The sequence below is a fragment of the Aotus nancymaae genome, unplaced genomic scaffold, assembly GCF_030222135.1.
Source record: "Aotus nancymaae isolate 86718 unplaced genomic scaffold, 86718_ANA_hifiasm-v0.15.2.pri h1tg000009l, whole genome shotgun sequence".
Classification (NCBI taxonomy): Eukaryota; Metazoa; Chordata; class Mammalia; order Primates; family Aotidae; genus Aotus; species Aotus nancymaae.
In genome coordinates, this window is record NW_026988420.1 from 23,722,051 (window position 1) to 23,741,989 (window position 19,939).

The 19,939-nt window shown below is 36.0% G+C and overlaps 1 protein-coding gene across 1 annotated transcript in view; it reads right to left on the reverse strand.

Moving 5' to 3' along the window:
• LOC105727117 (protein diaphanous homolog 3) overlaps positions 1-19,939 on the reverse strand; it is a 345,513-nt gene that overhangs the window by 203,743 nt on the left and 121,831 nt on the right. The window contains exon 16 of the mRNA XM_064373482.1: positions 9,555-9,794. Coding sequence (XP_064229552.1) covers positions 9,555-9,794 — 240 coding nt within the window. The remainder of the gene's footprint in view (positions 1-9,554; positions 9,795-19,939) is intronic.

The window sequence follows — 19,939 nt, forward strand, 5'->3', positions numbered from 1 at the left end:
TTATTCATCATTGACTCAAGTACTTTTAATAGAGTCAGATTTTCCATTTCCTCTAGTGTAACTTTTGGTAGACAGCATCAGTCAAGGTCCATTTCATCTAGATTATCAGATTTGTAGGCTTGGTGGTGTTAATAATATTCTTCTGTTATCTTTTTAATATCCATAGGATCAGTAATGATAATCCTTCTTTCATTTCTGATATGGGTAATTTGTATCTTCTCTCTTTTTCTCATGGTTAGCCTGGCTAGAGATTTGTCAATACTATTGATCTTTTTAAAGACTCAATCAGATATTGGTGGGTTTCATTTTCTCTATTAATTTTCTGTTTTCAATTTCATTAATATCTGCTCTAATATATATTAATTCTTTGTCTTGCCTATTTCAGAATCCATTTGCTCTTCTTTTCCTGGGGTCCTAAGATTAAATATTGATTTTTAGATCTTTATTTTATAATGTATGCACTTGATGATCCTCTGCTCCTTCACCCACACTGAATTTCCAGCTCTCTGAAATCGCCTCCCACATAGTGGGAGCTCTCTTTCCCCTCCTGGATTTTCCCCCACTGAGGTCCCCTTCCACCCAGTGTGGAAGCTGTCTTTCCTCTCCTGCATTCCAGCTTTCTAAATTCTCTCACTCAGTGTAAGGAAAGTTTTCCTTCTCTGGTTTTTTCCCTCTAAAAACCATTCTCACTCAGTGTAAAAGCGGCTTTTCTTTCTCTCATTCAGTGTAAATTCTAGCTGTTTCTTTCTCTCTCCTTCTCCTTTTTCTCTCTCTACCTAAATAAATCACTTTTCTGCAACACTTTGAGGGTCTGGTATTTATTTCACAAGCGCACTGTGCCATGGTCTCCTCTCTCATTCTTAAAAAATAAACCAAAAACCTAAAAAAAGTCCTCTCAAAAAAGCTAAGGGCTCCCCTAAACCCCAGCAGTATCTGTTTATAAGCACGGTGCTGAGGAATATTCTGAGGCTTCATATCTGGGGAAAGGGTAGTTTGACAGAGTAGCTACGGTTGCTATGAGAGCAGGAAGATGAAGGCACACATGCAGCCTATTTGCTGAGCCTGACCAAAGTCACTCTATCTTTTATAATTCTATTAAAATAATCATTCTAATTTACAACATTTAATTGCAATTGAAAAACAAAGGTGATGTGAAAAGAATTTACCAAAAACACTATTTAGAAAAGCCAATTAAATATTTCTTGGAAAATGTCATAGATTAAATGTGTTAATGAATGAATCAAAGGAGGTTAAACATTCTAAATAGTTTCACATGGCTTTGGAAGTCAGTATTTCTGTGATTTAATTGGCTGCATGCAAAATAAGAATGGCATTTGTTATTTGAGAGTCTTTGGCCCATAACTGCTTTACTTTCAAAGGTTGCCAAAATCTACTGGTATAATTATGCCAATCTAATAAGGAATAAAAATCCCTCCCCAAATACACTGAATATAGATGAACAATGGATTTGTTTGGCAGAGATCTTTCTTAAAAATAAATTCATAGAAGACAGGAAAAAGTGATACCAAGGATCAAAATTTCACAAAAACGACTCACAGCATTAACATGTGTGACTGTGACAGGTATGCAAAATACAAACTGCCTGAAATAGGCAAAGGTATCCTGTCTCATGCTTTTATAGTCACTGAAACTCTACCTGTACAAGGTAGAGACTTGCAAAATGACTTGAGAAACAGGCCTTCAACTTATTTCAGTTCCACTACGTGCCTCAAATTCACACTCTTTTTCAAATTCATTTTCAGAGTAATGTTTAGCTTGGCATGAAAGAAAAGCAGCAGTTTTTGAAAATATTTTCACCACTCATTTTTTTTTTTTTTAGACAGAGTCTCACTCTTTTTGTTCAGGCTGGAGTGCAGAGGCACACTCTTGGCTCACTGCAATCTCCACCTCCCAGGTTCAAGCGATTCTCCTGCCTCAACCTCCCCAGTAGAATAGCTGGGATTACAGGCGCCCCCACCACACCCAGCTAATTTTTGTATTTGTGGTAGAGACGAAGTTTTACCATGTAGGCCAGGCTGGTCTCGAACTCCTGACCTCAGGTAATCCGGGGCCCCTTAGCCTCCCAAAGTCCTGGGATTACAGGCCTGAGCCACTGCGCCAAGCATCATCACTCATTCTTAAATAAAAAAGTAAAGTTGTTTATTTTTTGTTTTTGTTTTGGTGTTGGTTAATTTTCATTTGTTCATGTCTGCTTTTGATTGCAGACTACCAGTCCGGGATTTTCCATTCTGGGATATGAAAGTAGGGCAGAGGACCAAGTGATTCATGCTTCAAGTTGAGTATCAAAAATCACCTAGGAAGTGATTTTAAAAATGCCACCAATAGGGATCCAAATCCATACTTATAAAGTTAATGGAACTGGTGTGGGGGCTGCAGCATCAGTATTTCTTAAAGGGTACTCCAGGTTGTTAATCAATGTCATCCCAAAGAGTGATGTCACAGTTTTGAAGTGTCTCATTAGGATTGGTGGAAACATTAAAGAATAAGAGAATTCAATGTTTGTTGTTGTTTCTATTGTTTTAATTATCTTCATCACATCTGTGGTGAAGTTATTCTACTTTTTCTACTGTTTGCCTATAAAAGGAATATCCAGAATCCAATAAAAAACTTCATGCATAAGAAAAGAGAATTTAGGCAAAAAATAATCTTGCTTGTCAACCTCCCCTATCTCAGCACCTAATCCTAAAACCCCAGTAGCCCCATTACCATGTATTCTTTGATGACTTCAATTTTGAGATGAACTCATTAGATATTCTACTGCCATAGAAAACAGAAGGCTTCCTACAAAGTGACAGTATGGGTAAATTTAAAGTGGGATCAATAGTTATTTGTTTCTGCAATTTTCCCAAAGAATAACAACATAAATACCAATAAAAATTAGTTATTACATGTGGTAAATCCTTCAAAATTTCAATCAATTACCCCAGTATAGGAAGTCAGTTGATTTAATCACCTGGAACAAAGAGCTGCATCATTCTGCTGTACTGATCAGAATGATTTGTTACTTGGAAATTATACATCTTATTAGACATTAGTAAACATTATTAAATACATTATAGCTATTATATGTGGATTAATAATCTGCCTCTTAAATTTACAAGTCAAAATTATCTTATATATTTTAATATGGAGTTGAACTTTGATGGTTGGGTCAAAATCCTTTGAAAAAAATGAACTTGGCCCTATCAACACAATCTCTTGGAGAAACATCTTTGACACTAACCAGATACAAACTTTTCTAGGTCAGCATTTTGGTCAGATAAACGTCTAGCATTTGCTGATTTGATTTCTAAAGATATGTATTTCCACTTAATCAACAGCAGTCCCCCTATTCTCAATATATTCTCAAAATGCCTATTATCTATTTTTTTTTGTCTACAGCCCAGTAATACATTTGGAGGATTTTTTAATGACAAGCAGTCCTCCATGTTTCCTGCAAAGTTTACCCTTTTAAAAAGTCAAGCCATCAGAAAGCAAGGTACTTACACCATTTTAACTAAACTAGAAGTAGCATTACTGTGACTGGAATGTATAATTCGTTTCTCATCATGAGAGTTTGCATGGGGTGCCAGGTCCTTAAGGGGCCGAGAATACATATTTTGAGGGAGAGGAAGAAGAGGAGAAAGAGGAATGGTTCTTAAAAAAAATATCCTCATGAAACTGATTCATTTGTTGTTTATAACACTATTCAACACGTTTTCCTTTTGTAAAGATACAGATGCAAAATTTCTTATGAAGTTTTAATCAGGGAAAACACTGTTTTGCTCATGAAGTGAAGTTTCCACATCACTTTGATCATCAAAAAGTCAAGCACTTATACAGCAAGTTCAATTTTTATTTAGATCTTAATCATAAATTCTAGTTTGTATTTACCTTATATATCATATTTTACTTTTCTTTGTCATATGGCACATCAAATCTTTGGGACATAAGAAAGTAAATTCTTTTCTCTCTAAATTCAGAGATATAGTTACTTATTGCCATCCTGACTACAAATGTCTACAAAGCTATAATATAGTTCCCCATATTAAACTATAATGGGCATGAAATTCAAGTATTCATGCTCTTATTTCTAAACAATGCAAAGTTAATTTATTATGAATTTTCATGAATTTTTCATACTTGAGTTAAATTCGTAAAGGGCATTTAAAAGTAAGGATTTTGGATACAGAATGTTAAATGTCATATAATTACCCAGCATGTTTTAACAGATTAAAACACTTCCCTGTCTTTCTACTGTCAAATATATATGGAATTCCTTGTGTAGGAGCTTATCAACAAACCAAATGCTTTATACTCAGTGTGAAAATTCAATCACAATTGTCAAAGATCAAGCTGCTACTTCTGATAACAAATATGATGAGATATCATCTTGTTCAATATATGCTTTCAACTTGACATGTAGGCTAATAAAAAATACAAATTTCTAGTATTTATTTTGTTTCTTCCACAACAGAAGGCTCCTAAGAGGGATGATCAAAATACTCCATATCACTGCATGAAAATACAGTCAACTCTTTATCTGCAGACAGATTAACTGGTTTGCAGACGAACTATAGTAAAGTAATAACAGCATGCATTGCATTTGTAAAAGATTTTAAAATTACTATGCATCAGTGATTCTATCTCAATGAGAGGATGTCTATTTATTTTCAACTACAAAATAAACATAAAACACTACTTCACGTCTTATGGCAACAAGTTTCATTCATTGAACAGCTATTTACTGAGTACTTACTATATACCAACCACTACAGTAGGCTATTCTACCTCGTTAATCAGATGTATTCTCCTGTCAATAGCTCTCCTTAGAGGAAGGCATGAGGACATGAGGAAGAGCATGCAGCAAGCTTTTTGTGAGTCAACTATAATTCTGAGATGTAAAACCTAAAGAGGATCACACTTTTGCAAGAGGAAACAGACCGTAGTACACGTGTGGCTGTGGACTTTACCCTATCTTGCCCCTCACCTGTTTTTCTTACTTTGCTTTCCTTCTCAGGGAAAGCCTGAATCTGCCATTCTTCCTTGCCTCCTTCTCCTTCAGCTTCCAAGTTCATAACAGCACACCCTGACAATTCCTCAGATGTCCCTGAATTTGTATACTTCCCTATATCCCCACTATATTCTACCTCAAATCCCTCTGCTGTTATCTTAGCTTGGAACTCCATCATCTATAAAAGCACAGTGATAGTTATTTAGTGGACACTCAAATCTTTGCTAAATAATTGAATAAGGCAGCTTCTATTAGAAGCCCTTTAAGATACTGAGGTAAACAAGAGTTGGAAAACAGCAAAAAAAAAAAAACAAAAAAAAAACACCCTGATCTCATTCTCTTTTGAGCAACCACTTCAAACATGCCAGTAGCCATATCTCCCATTAGTTGGCTAAGGTAGACACATAGGAGTTGTCTTTGACCTTTCTCTCTTCTCATCATGTCCCATATCATCTTTCCTATTACCTTCTTTGTTCAGTTTCCTCTGTCGCTCTCTTAGGTCTCACACTACATGTCAGCCAAATACCAAATACCTCCTCACTGTAACCCTTTAACCCAGTGCTGTCCAATAGAACTTTCTGCAATCATGGTAATATGCCATATATATGCTGCCAACGAGTATGGACATTGAGCACTTGCCATGTGGTGAGTGTGACTGAGGAACTACGTTTTTAATTTTATTTAAATTTCAGGAGAGAGATCCAAGATGGCTGATCACTAGCAGCTCGGGCACCTAGCTCCCAGTGAAAGCTCAGAGAACGAGAGGACGCCATATTTTCAGATGAATATTTGTTGCTCACGGACCAAGAGATTCCCAGCGAAGGAGCCCCACGGGTCGCCAAGGCGACTCTTGTGGCCGGTGCGGCGGTTTAGCTGGTGCCTTAGAGCGGCAGTTCTTGGTGCGGAGTCCGGAGATTCCCGGGCAGAAAAGCACCATCAATCTTAACACCGCTGTTTTGGCCGGCGCAGTGGATTGCTCAGATTTCGGCGCTGGGAATCAAAAAGTTGGACGTCCGCTCAGAGACCTAGTTAGAAAGTCGGTAATTACAAAGACGACAGAGGGATAAATATATAATGAAGGGAAGAAAGCAGCCTAAAAAGGCAGAGAATACTCAAAATCAGAGTGCCTCTGCCTCTACAGGGGATCGCAATTCCTCATCAGTAACGGAACAAGGCTTAATGGAGAACGAGTGTGTTCCAATAACAGAAGCAGGTTTCAAAATGTGGGTGATAAGAAACTTCTGTGAATTAAAAGAACTTGTTCTAACCCAATGCAAAGAAACTAAGAACCTGGAAAAAAGGTTTGATGAAATGCTAACGAGAATGGACAATTTAGAGAGGAACATAAGTGAATTGATGGAGCTGAAAAACATAACACGAGAACTTCGCGAAGTATGCACAAGTTTAAACAGTCGAATTGATCAAGCAGAAGAAAGGATATCAGAAGTCGAGGACCAGCTCAGTGAAATGAAACGAGAAGACAAGATTGGAGAAAAAAGGATAAAAAGGAATGAGTAAAGCCTCCAGGAAATATGGGACTATGTGAAAAGACTTAATTTACGTTTGATAGGTGTACCTGAATGTAATGAAGAGAATGAATCCAAGTTGGAAAATACTCTTCAGGATATCATTCAGGAAAACTTTCCCAAGCTAGCAAGGCAGGGTAATATTCAACTTCAGGCAATACAGAGAACACCACAAAGATATTCTTCAAGAAGACCAACCCCAAGGCACATAATCGTCAGATCTATTAGGGTTGAAATGAAGGAGAAAATACTAAGGGCAGCCAGAGAGAAAGGTCAGGTTACCCATAAAGGGAAACCTATCAGACTTACAGCAGATCTCTCAGCAGAAACCCTACAAGCCAGAAAAGAGTGGGGACCAATATTTAACATCCTTAAAGAAAAGAACTTTCAACCCAGAATTTCCTATCCAGCCAAACTAAGCTTTATGAGCGAAGGAAAAATTAAATCTTTTGCGAACAAACAAGTACTTAGAGACTTCACCACAACCAGGCCTGCTTTACAAGAGCTTCTGAAAGAAGCACTATACATATAAAGGAACAACCAATATCAGCCTTTCCAAAAATATATCAAAAAGCAAGAACATTAACACAATGAAAAATTTACATCAACTAATGGGCAAAACAGCCAGCTAGCATCAAATACCAGTATTAAACTTATATATATTCTAATTGGATAAAAAGCCAAAACCCATCGGTATGCTGCATCCAGACTCATCTTACATGCAACAATACACAAAGACTCAAAACAAAGAGAAGGAGGAAGATTTACCAACCAAACAGAGAGTAAAAATAAATAAACAAAAAGCAGGAAATGCAATTCTCGCCTCTGATAAAGTAGACTTTAAAGCAACAAAGATCAAAAGAGGCAAAGAAGGACATTACATAATGGCAAAAGGATTAATGTAACAAGAAGAGCTAACGATTCTGTAGATCAACGAGACAGAAAATTAACAAGGACATTCAGGACTTGAACTCAGACCCGGAACAAGTAAACTTAATAAACATTTATAGAACTCTCCACTTCAAATACACAAAACATACATTACCACCTCACACTTATTCCAAAGGTGACTACATAATTGGAAGTAAATCACTCCTCAGTAATCGCATAGCATATCATAGGTTTAAATGAAATATTGGTTGGCTGTTTGTTTGTTATTTTCTTCCCTTATTTTTTCCTGACTACATCATTAAGTATAATTATCGGTATAAAAGAGGTTTTCAAAACTCATTACTAAATTGCATTCTAGCCTGGGCAAGAAAGCAATACTCCCATTCTCTCTCTCTTTTTCTCTTTCTTTTTCCTCCTCTTCTTCATTCTTTTTTTTCTTTCTTTCTAAAAAAAAAAAAATTTTCAACTAATTTGAATTTAAGTAGCCATATATCTTTAATGGCACCAATACTAAACAGTGCAGCTTAACCTTCTTCTATACTGCTGATAGACATACCTTACTACAAAACATCTGATCATATTACTTGCCTTACAGAATGTGTCTTCATAAAATCTCCATCATTAGGCAGGATATTCAAAGCTCTTTACAATCCAGATCAATTTACCATCTCAGTCTCATTAGCCCCACTCCTTTCCCATCTAGTTTGCAAAGGTAGTAGGGCACTCACTGTACTCACACATGCCATGCTATAACCCTTATGGAAGTTGCTGACTGTTGCTTAGAATGCCTTTTCCTCTCACAGAACATCTGCTCATCCTTCAAGATCCAGCTTAAATTCTTGTTTCTCTCTGAATATCTAACTGCCCTCTCATAGCTGAACTAGGCTCTCTGTCTTAACTGTGCTGCCATAAGTTTTTGTATATGGCTTCATTAAAGCATTTACTCATAATTAATGGTTTACATGTGGAAAATATGAGTCTTATGTATGCCAGGTAAATATTAATCACATACATTAAAGAGATAATCTGGCAAAGCATCTGGCACAGGATTTTACTCTGAGTAAGCCCAAGACAGATGTGCCAAGTCTTCAGGATGTGTTTTAGGAACTGTTTCGGCCATGCTAGGGATCTTCACCAAATATAGGCATCTAAGAAAACAGAGAGGAAAATAAAAGGATGGAGATGGAGCAAGGGAAATGCTCACAAGGCATTAATAGCACTGAGAGGCTTAAGCCAGGGAAATTGTATAAGAAAATTCATCAAAGCCTCACTAGAATAACTATGCAGTAAACCTGTAGTAAAGCTGAACTTGTTTTTCACCTTCCCTACCTAACCGGCAATAGCAATAATCAAATTCCTTAGTCAGGTAGTGTGGTTGTTATGAGGTCAAGAACAAGAAAAAGGTTTCCTTGTGATGTGTAACTGAGAAGATTTTGCTGTAAGCAGATCAATAAAGTACTATTACTGTGGCCCACTTCTCAGGAAAGAGCTCTGTTTTATAAAACATTGAATATCTTTTCTGTAAGGAAATTCAACCTATGAAAGACACAGAAGAAAAGAAAAGTCTCCAAACTTACTCTATTCTCATGTCCTCTAAAATTATATTTAAATAGAAACACTTCGAAATCAATGATATCTGAGTTGCACTTATTTCCAATATAGTAATTCCCCCTTTAAATAAAGGGGTTTTATTTTTCTCTCCTTTTAATCTGCTTACAAAAGCAATGCAGAGAAATATTAAATAGCTAAAGGTAAAAATGTTAATGGCAATCCTAAGCAATACTCAATATATACACAGGTATCTGAACTGGGTAAGTATGAGTCAGTATTAATAATATTTTGATGTTCCATTTCATTGGTTTGAGAAAGCATAGGTTTACAATATAATTTTGTTATTAAATAAAATCCTTGAATTGGATTTGCAGATTGAAGAAAATTAATATTTGGATTTAGTTCAGAGGTTGAGTAAATTAGCTCAGTTCACTCTGGGTTTGAGTTCATGGTTCAGTTCAAGTTCTTGATATTGAGTACATCAAAATAAAAATATTTAAATAATGTAATCAGGGCTGACATTTAAGAGCAAGTGTTCAGGCAAATATGTGTTTTTAAAGAAACAAACTCACTTTACAGAGAGAGCTAAGGTTAAATCCGAAGGTTTGAGCATTCCGGGAGCCAGCATTCATGTAGTTTCCCATTAGCAATACAAGTTCCAGCAACTTGCTAAAGCTTTTGCTCTTCTTTATCTCTTCGCAGGCAGTACTGACAGCCATGATGTCAGGTTTGATGTTGTTCACCTGCTCTTCAAACTGAAGCTTAAAGAGAATAGCACTGAGCCGTGGCCGTAGTCTCTTCACATTGCTCATCTGATTGAAAAGAAAACAGCAGATTTCCTTTAAAATGCATGGGATACTTTAGTACTGTACGACTGCAAGTAATCTGGGATGATTTATTGGTATGACAGTACCAAAGAAGCAATATGTCTCCTAAAACTGATAGCAGGAAGAGAGAAAAGCCCTGCTTGTTTTTGTAAGGAATCCAGAGTCATCCCTCAAAACCCAAATTAACAATTTAGATGCTCGATGAAAAGAAAGCTTTAATTAAATGATAACGTTTAATTAAGCAATAAAGTAAGCATTTTTAAAACTAAATTCTGAAACGGTAACAGGATATATAGGCAACAAATTACACAGCATTCATGTCATTATTTTGAGCAATTTTTGTTCAATACTGCAAAATACTGGGTCATGTTTAAAACATATTCAGAAAGGTCTAAAGAGGGTTTGTTTCCTTCAAATAGCAATTGCTGTCCTCAGAAACCCTGCTGACTAACAGTATGTGTTAGATAGAGGGAGAGTAAATAGGTCCCAATTTGTACTAAATTGACTTTCTTCAGAAACACAGGAAAGTAGAATGACTCCTGACACATACTAAATTAGTAGAATCAGAGTTAGGAAACATGGGAGTAGTAGGAGGCAGGAGCGGCGCAAACCCACGAATCCATCACATGCCAAGTTAACCCTGTCTGGGTTTCTCTACTGGGAATGTAGGGGACTGGAGGTGTCTAAAAGAACAAATGGGCAAGTTCCTGCCTTTATCCTTACTCCTCTGTTATATCAGCACACATATAGGAAATAATCACCTACCTGTAGGCTGAAGACATACCACATATTAAGCTAGATATGGATTCCTTGACCAAATGCATTAGGGATTTGAGACTTAAAACACACTGAAGGGGTGGTAATAGTAAAATTGTTGAACTTCAACAACTATTGTAAATATCAAAAGCAGGCTGAGGCAAGGTCAGAAGAAAAGCAGTGACAGGTTAAAATAGGGACTGATTCTCTTAATCACAGGCTGTAAAGGAAAGACTAAAAAACAATGCTATATGAAGCCTGTAGGATGCCAATATAATGAAAATCATGACTATTTGGGACACAAAAAGCTGTCAGCTCATAATATAATAATGACCATCACTTAAAATATACTAGACAAAGGCTTATTAGATTCTAATATATTATAGACACTGCCTTAATGACTTAACTCAGCTTACTCATCTGACAAAAATTGAGCAATAAAAAATTAGTTCTTTGTACACACCTCTAGGACAATGTTTTCATATAGACCAAAGCCTTATAGTGAATGAAAAGTTCCACTTTCAAATAATATAAATATCTAATTCATAATTAGCATTCTCCCCAGCCCCTTGCCAAGTTAAATGGTTATGTGTCTACAATTGAGATTCTAAGAGCTCAACTAATGTAGGTAGTAAGAAGTCTACTTCAGAAGGTACTTTAAGGAATGTCTTTACATTCCACTGTCTAGAAAAAATAAAGACTGTAAGTTCAATAAGTATCAAAAAAGAAGCAAAGAAAAAACATTATTAAAAGTTTATAGACTAACTTTAAGCAATATAAAATTACAGAGAGACAAAGAGATGCACTATTAGAATACTGATAATTACTGGGCATGAATTGTTCTTTTTAAGTAGTGGTCACTTATCACAAAGACATTCATCCTAAAATATATGTCTCCAGATGGGTTCACTTGCCTGAATTTATTGCAAAAGGAGACATTCATATGACATTGGTAACATGAGCAGTGCTCTCTATTACACTTAATATGTCCTTTAGAATAGTCAGAGGTACAGAAGAGCACTCACATGTAGTACCTGTAGTTATGGCCATTCTAAAGGTATATAACGGGCTCATAGCATCTCTGTTTTCAGTAGGTGCCATTACTCATAATTATGAAGCCAGGTACTTGCAATAAATGTGAGAAAAAACTCTCCAGTATTCTATGCAAAACATTTGTATTACAAAATATATTAATTCTTACATATATTAATCTACTACTACTTTCATGCACAGGAGAAAAAAAGAGACTGCTTAAGCCAACATTATCCCACCCCAAAATATGTTAAAGCTTTCCTGCTGACAAGCTAACCATATGTAGCCAGCATAAAGTAATTAATTCTCCTAGAAAAATATAACCTAGATTTGTATGAATAATGAGTGTATCTGGCACTAGGGACAGGTACCTTGAAAAGATAGAGTAAGTCTATGATGTAATGCAGAACAAAGTGCTACAAGTTCATGAAAATCCCTGACAAGGCAAAGTCAGGAAAGGTAACCTAAAAACAAAGCTTTGAACAACACTTTTTTAAAAATTAGATGTCCTTTTCCTATTGTTCTTTCTTCCAAATTTAGATAAATCAGTATTTGACTATTATTGAATAAATATATTTTAATAAACAAAATTATTGAGCTGGAAAGGAATCTGAACGGTCACCTGGAGATGGTGCCTGTCTTTAGTTCACTATTTAGCCATATGATGAACCCCTATGCCAAATGATTGCCCTTTTTATTTAACAACAAAATCTCATTTAAAGTTAATGTTCCAAGATCTAAATCTTAGAATCTATGATAATAATAGAAGGCTTTTCTTTTTCTTTTTTTTTTTTTTTTAAGGCAGAGTCTCACTCTGTCGTCCAGCCTGAAGTGCCGTGGCACAATCTTGGCTCACCACAACCTCCACCTCCCGAGTTTATGAGATTCTCCTATCTCAGCCTCTCGAGTGGCTGGGATTACAGCCATGAGCCACCACGCCTGGCCAATATTTTTGTATTTTTAGTAGAGACAAGGTTTTGCCATGCTGGCCAGGCTGGTCTCGAACTCCCTACCTCAAGTGATCCGCCCACCTTGGCTTCCCAAAGTGCTTGAATTATAAGCTTGAGCCACTACACCTGGCCCTTTTTCTCGTTATTTGAATCAAACTTTATTTCTTCAGGTGGTATCAAATAAAAAGGTTAAGGGGGGAGAAATATATGTATATGTAAAAACCCCAAACATTGTTTTCTCATCCTCACCACTTCTCACATTCTATCAACACTGGGGATTTGCATTCTGTTCTCCTGCTAAGAAAACTAAACTTCCGACTTGTCTGTCTAAGACTAAGTGGAATGAAGAAATGGAGAACTATGGTGCTCAAATAACATTCTGAATGGCAACAGAAAGTCATTTTTAAAAAAAGAAGAAAGAAAGGGTTACAATAAACATGAAATGTTAGCAAGTGAATAATCAGAACGTTAGAAGAAATTAAATTTCATTTTTACAGTTATCCTTTAAATCTATTGTTATGAAGTCTTAGCAATATAAATTCACAAAACCCAAACCTATGACAATAATAAGATATAATCTGAAGATCAATCCAAAAAAGTAAAAATACTTTGATTTCAAGAAAAGCAGGGAGCAGTACTCCTGTAACCTCCCACCCACAGATGTCATATGTCAGAATGAAGAGATCCTAAAAGCAGTGACTGGTAGAAATCAAGAAGCAATATCTGGCTGGGCTCAGTAGCTCACGCCTGTAATCTCAACACTCTGGGAGGCTGGGGTGGGCAGATCATGAGGCCGGGAGATCGAGACCATCCTGCCAACATGGTGAAACCCCGTTCTACTAAAAATACAAAAATTAGCTGGGTGTGGTGGTGTGCACCTGTAGTCCCAGCTACGTGGGAGGCTGAGGAAGGAGAATCACTTGAGCCTGGAGGCAAAGGTTGCAGTGAGCCGAAATCGCGCCACTGTACTCTAGCCTGGCAACAGAGTGAGACTCTGTCCCAAAAAAATTAACAATAAAAAAATAAAGAAGCAACATTCAGAACCCTAAGGGTAATTTTATTTCAAAATTTAGTTTGTTGGCAATATACGTTGTTGGAGAGGGAACAACGTAAAAAGACCTTTAGAAAACCAATGAACCAACAAGTATTCAGTAGGCCCCATTCAGTGCTGTGAGGGGCACAGAAGTCATAGTAACTGCCCCTGTAGCCCTTATCGTTGAATTCTTTTCTGTCTGTCTTAAAGAGTAAAAGGTTGGAAAGGTCCCAGGAAGATGTAATCTCTTGTAATCTTATTATGGTTCTATTTTTCACATATGATTTTAATTTTATCCATTATTCTATGAGAAAAAAATCATTTTTTACACCAACTTTAATACCATATCTAGTTATCTCTACACATTTTATTTTATAAATAAGAGGTAGTCAGATGTTTTACTCCCCCATCCTACTATGCAGACTTACACAGCACACCTCAGAAAGACTTATCTTTTATTCTTCCCTAAAGTCATTACGAAAGTAACTGTTCACTTAACTTTCTAACAGTACAGTAACCTGCTGATTGGGAAGTTACTGGCCTCAGTCTTAATTTACAATACTCTAAAAGCATTAGTTCATATACTTTGTAGATATCACATTATAAGGAATAATAGAAAAGCATTTCAGGAAGGTGAAATGACTCTTTCAAGTCAACTGGCTAGTAGGAGCCAGGCCTAGAGCTAACTAGCTGCTAATCAACTGTACTTAACACTCAGAGCATCACAATGTGGAAATTAATAACCACAATTTACAAACCATCTGGAACTCAAACTTCCTCTGCTATGTTTTCTTGTAAGTAAAAATGAACTTTAATTTCTTCACAGTAGTCATCAAGTAACATTCTATAGAAAATGACCCTGCAATGAGCTCTGCCTGCCACCTATACTATCTCAACATTTCTTACCTTTCTCCTTAGTATACCCAACTACCTCCTATTGTGCTGTTTTTTTTTTTGACAGGGAGTTTCTCTCTTGTTGCCTAGGCTGGAGTGCAATGGTGCAATCTCGGCTCACCACAACCTCCGCCTCCCAGGTTCAAGCGAATCTCCTGCCTCAGCCTCCCGAGTAGCTGGCATGTGTCACCACGACTGGCTAATGTGGTATTTTTAGTAAAGATGGGGTTTCTCCATGTTGGTCAGGGTGGTCTCAAACTCCCAACTTCAGGTGATACGCCTGCCTTGGCCTCCCAAAGTGCTGAGATTACAGGTGTTAGCCACCATGCCCGCCCTGTGATGAATCTTTAATACTTTTTCAAATCTACTTTTGTTCTCTCTCTGCAACAGGAGACCCACAGCAGTAACTGTTAGGAAACAAGCTGCACAGTAGGAGGTGAGCAGGTGGCCTGGAGCAAGCAGGTGAAGCTTCATCTATATTCATAGCTGCTCTCCACGGCTAGCATTACCACCTGAGCTTGATCTCCTGTGAGATCAGTGGTGACATTAGATTATCATAGGAGTGAGAACCCAAATGTGAACTGCACACGTAAGAGGTCTAGGTTGCATGCTCCTTATGAGAATCTAATGCCTGATGATCTGTCACTGTCTCCTACCTTTCAGTTGCAGGATAACAAGCTCAGGGTTCCCACTGATCCTACATTATGGTGAATTGTATAATTATTTCATTACATAGTATAATGTAATCATAATAGAAACACAGTGCGTGATAAATGCAATGCACTTGAATCATCCCAAAACCATCCCACTGCCATCTGCAGAAAAATGAAAACTGTTCACCAGTGCCAAAAAGTTTGGGGACTGCTGCTCCACACTACACTCTCCACTCTTACTCGCCTATTAGCTAATTCTTCCATTCTCTGTGGGAGAGGTATGATAAGCAAGAAGAATGTGAAAAAACAAATGCAGCTCTATGAAAGACAAAAGAAAGTACCTTGAGAAAGTATGTGATCTAATACTTAGATCAAAGAATTAAGACACTAGGGAAAATTTTTTGAACCTGATTTTTCCAATGATATAAAAAATATCTTTCACTGTTAACAGACCAATATGTTCATGATCTCCAGAATTCTCAGAAAAAAAAACACAAGTTCAATTCACTTGGAGAAAGGCTTCAAAAAAAAAAAAGCTATTCAAGTGCCTTATGCCTGAGGTAATACTCAGAATATCAAAAATGTTTTTAAAATAAATGTACTCATATCAAAGCTGCTATGCTAAAATTATTTAGGAAAACTATACAAAAACAAAGTACATATGGTATAATTTTTACATATTTCATGGGAGAAAGGTAAAGCCAAGACTTGTAAAAAAAAAATTAAAAGGCTAAAATGTATATTCCTCAACTTAATCAAGAAATAAACAATTGGTTATAGACATCAGAGACTGCTGCACCTTTTTTTTATAAATCCTTATCAATTCTAGATCACTAAGGATTTCACAGGAGGTCCAGATGAGTTCTGAAGATACTCAGGGTCATCAAGTGGTAAATCTATGAATGGTAAAGCTAAAGAGAAAAGAGACTTCCTATTTAATTTGGCAGTCCCAGCATACAGTCTTAACACATAAGTTTCATATCTGTTGAATTAAAAAGTTGGCATAAACCCCAGAATCATATCAGTGTCTTAAATTCATTCATGCCCACTTCCAGACAATCCCCATCCCATCACAGAAAACCAATGTTTTGATTTCTATCACTATAGCTTAGTTTTGCCTGTTCTTGAAATTTATATTAATAAAGCTATATGGTAAAGTTTATATATCTGCCTTTTTTCACCCAAAAAAATGACTTTCAGATTTACACACACGTTGTATAATTCAGTACTCTGTTCCTTTTTACTAATAGGTAGGATTTCCATGCAAGAATATACCAAAAGTTGTTTATCCACTTTCCTGCTGATGGAGTTCCTCCCCCCATGCCCCCCCACCACCCACCCCTCTGCCCAGTTTGGAGCTATGTAGTAGGTTGAGTTGAACAGAGATCCACAAAAGGTATGTCTAAATCCTAACCTCTGGTACCTAGAATGTGACCATATTTAGAAACAGTTTTAGCATATATAATTAAATTAAGAATCTTAAGATGAAATCATCCTGGATTTAGGGTGAGCCCTAGATTGGAGCGCTGCATCTACCCAGAAACACCAAGGATTGTGAATAGCTTGCTAAAGGTAGCAGAGAGGTATGGACCAGATTATCATTCAGAGCCTCTGGAAGAAAGAAACCTTTGATTTCTGGACACCAGAAATGCAAGAGCATAAATCTCTGTTGTTTTAAGCCACCAAGATTGTAGACATTGGTGGGGCAGCCCTAAGAAACTAATACAGGCTATTATTAATACTCTTGTATAAGTCTTTTCACTTCTATTAAATTAGTAGAAAATGTAGTATAAATGTATACTTAACCTAAAAAACTGCCAAACTGTTTTTTACGAAGTAGTTTATATGATTTTATATTCCCTTTACCAACTTACGTTCTATTCTAGATATCTTTTATCTTTTCATGTTTAGGTCCATACAGCATTCCTCTAATTATTCAATGTGGTGTGATGCAGTGGTTGAGATTCATTTTAGTCCCTAAGATGTATAGACTTTACAAAACCATTTGATACAAAGAACACTGTTGAACATAAATGATGGTATCTTTGTGGATCTAACTTTCTAGAAAGCTTATTTGTATATCCTTAAGTCAAAACTTTTGTCTTGATGTTAAATCAGTAGTTTATGTACACCAAGTTTGTTCTTCTTCAAGACTGTTTTTCTATATTCTATGTCCTTTGCATGCCATATGAGTTTTAGACGCCATTTGTCAATTTCTATAATAAAACCTGCTGGGATTTTGATTGGGAATATGTGAAATCCATAGGTCATGTGAGGGAAACATGAAATTTTAATAATACCAACTCTTTGAATATACAAGCATAATATGTATCACCATTTCTTTATAACTTCTTTAATTTCTCTCATCAATATCTTATAGTTTTCAGTGGATGATTTGCACATATTTAGTGAAATGTATCCCAAACTATCTTTAGTTTTTTTATGACATTGTAAATACTACTACTTTAATTACATTTAAATTTTTGCTGTTTGTAGAAAAAAGTATTTTTGGTACACTGACCATATTCTATGACCTTGGTGAATTCACATAGACAATTGGGTCAGCTGAAAAAAAGAATAATATGGTATACTTTCTTTCCTTTAAAGTATTGATCAATCATTTTTTCTTGTTACACAGATTAGTACATTATAAATAATGCTGAAAGGAAGTAATGCAAGTAGACATCTTTACCAGGCTCTCAATCATAAAAAACAAGACATCTAATCATTCACTATTGAGTATAACTTCAGGTTTTTATCAAAATGAGGAAGTTTTAACAAAGTGAATTAAAAGTTTTCCTTCTATTTCTAGTTTGCTGAGAGTTTTTCCATAAAAAAGATTGAATTCTGTCAAATACTTCTTATTTTGTGTCTGTTTAGATAATTTTGATTTTTCTCATAATTACCTGGCATTTTTTTATCTGGTAATATGGCTAACTAATTAATTTTGAAATGTAAAACCAACCTTGCATTCCTGGGATCAATTCCATGTGGTCATAACACACTTCCTTATTAAGCTCAGCAATATTTGATAGAGAAATATTTCGTTGACAGCTTCTGCATCTATGTCCACATATGAGTTTCTAATTTTGCTGTAGTAAATTCCCTTCTTTGACTCCTGATATCAGTAATTTGAGAATTTGGTTTTCTTTTTCAGTGTTTCATTTTCATTTGGCTCAAAATAATTCCTTCTTTGGCCCACCAGTAATTTTAAATTATGTTATGTAATTTTTAGACTGTGGTAGATGTTGTATTATTTTTGTTTAAATTCTGTTGTAGAGAGAAAACATACCCTGCAAGATATCTACATTTTGAAAATTACTGAGCCTTACTTTATATTCCCATATGGTCCACCTTGGTAAACATTTGATACGCGTTTAAAAATAATGTGTTCTTTGCAGTTGTTGTAGATAGTGTTCTATAAATATGAGAACAAGTTGGATGATAGAAGTATCTTGATTTTCTAAGTATTTACTGATTTTTTTTGGTAGACTTTTTCTAGAATTTATTCAAAGAGGGGTGTTAAAGTCTCATTATGATTGAGAATTTGTCTATTTTTCCATTTATTTCTGCCAGGTTTTGCTTCAGAAATTCTGATGCTCAATTGTTAGGCATACATATTTGAGATGATTATCTCTTCCTGGTGAATTATTATTTTTGTTATTGTGTACTGATACTTTATTTCTTATAATATAGTTTGCCTTGGAATATACCTTCTTGGTATATTCCCATACCCATGATACTTGTCATGTGCTTATTTTATTCCTATTTATTTTCCTTGTGTCCTTTCTGCCCTTTTCCCCACTGCTATTGTTTGAGTGTTTGGGGCCCCCAAACATGAATGTTGAAAACCTACTCACCAGTGTGATAGGATTATGACATGGGGTCTTTGGGGGTGACTGGATCATGTGGGCTGAATCCTCACAAATGGAATCAGCACCCTCATAAAAGAGGGCCCAGAGAGTTGTGTCCCTCCACCAAGTGAGAACACAGACAGAAAGCAACATATATGAATCAGAAATCAGTGGTCCCTCATCAGACGTAGAATCTGCCAGCATCCTGATCATGAAAGTCCTCGCCTCCAGAACTGTGAGAAATAAATCTCAGTTGTTTATAATCCATCCAGTTTATAGTATTTTGTTATAGCAGCCCAAATAGACCAAGACAAACTCTTTTATCCTTTTTCTGTTATCTGTTAGTCAAGCAATTTTTAGTATTCTATTTCCTCTACTGGCTTAACTATACCTCTTTTTATATTTTCTCTGGTTTGTCTAGGATTAATATGTCTTAATGTATCAATCTAACTAGAGTCACTATTCAGTCAAAATTGTACCTCTTCATATTTCTCATTTCCTACCTCACCCTTCCAAATTTCATATTTCATTCTTTCTGCACAATTCTATTTCTTCTATACCATCATTACTATCATATATTTTACACTATGTACATTATAAACCCTGTTATACAGTACGTTTTTAATTACGAATTTTCTTTCAAAGAAAAGTCATACAAAAAAAAGATTTACTATTTCAGGTACTCTGAATTACTTTTTGAAGATCTGAGTTTCCATATGGCATATTTCCCTTTTGCCTGAAGGACAACCTGAGGGACAACCTTTAGGGTTTCTTGTAGGGTAGGTACAATGGTAACAAACTCTCTCAGCTTTTATAATACTAAAAATGTCTTCATCTCACATTATTTTTTTTTTGAGACAGAGTCTTGCTCTGTCACCCAGGCTGGTGTGCAATGGCGCAATCTTAGCTTATTGCAACCTCTGCCTCCCAGGTTCAAGTGATTCTCTTGAATAGCCTC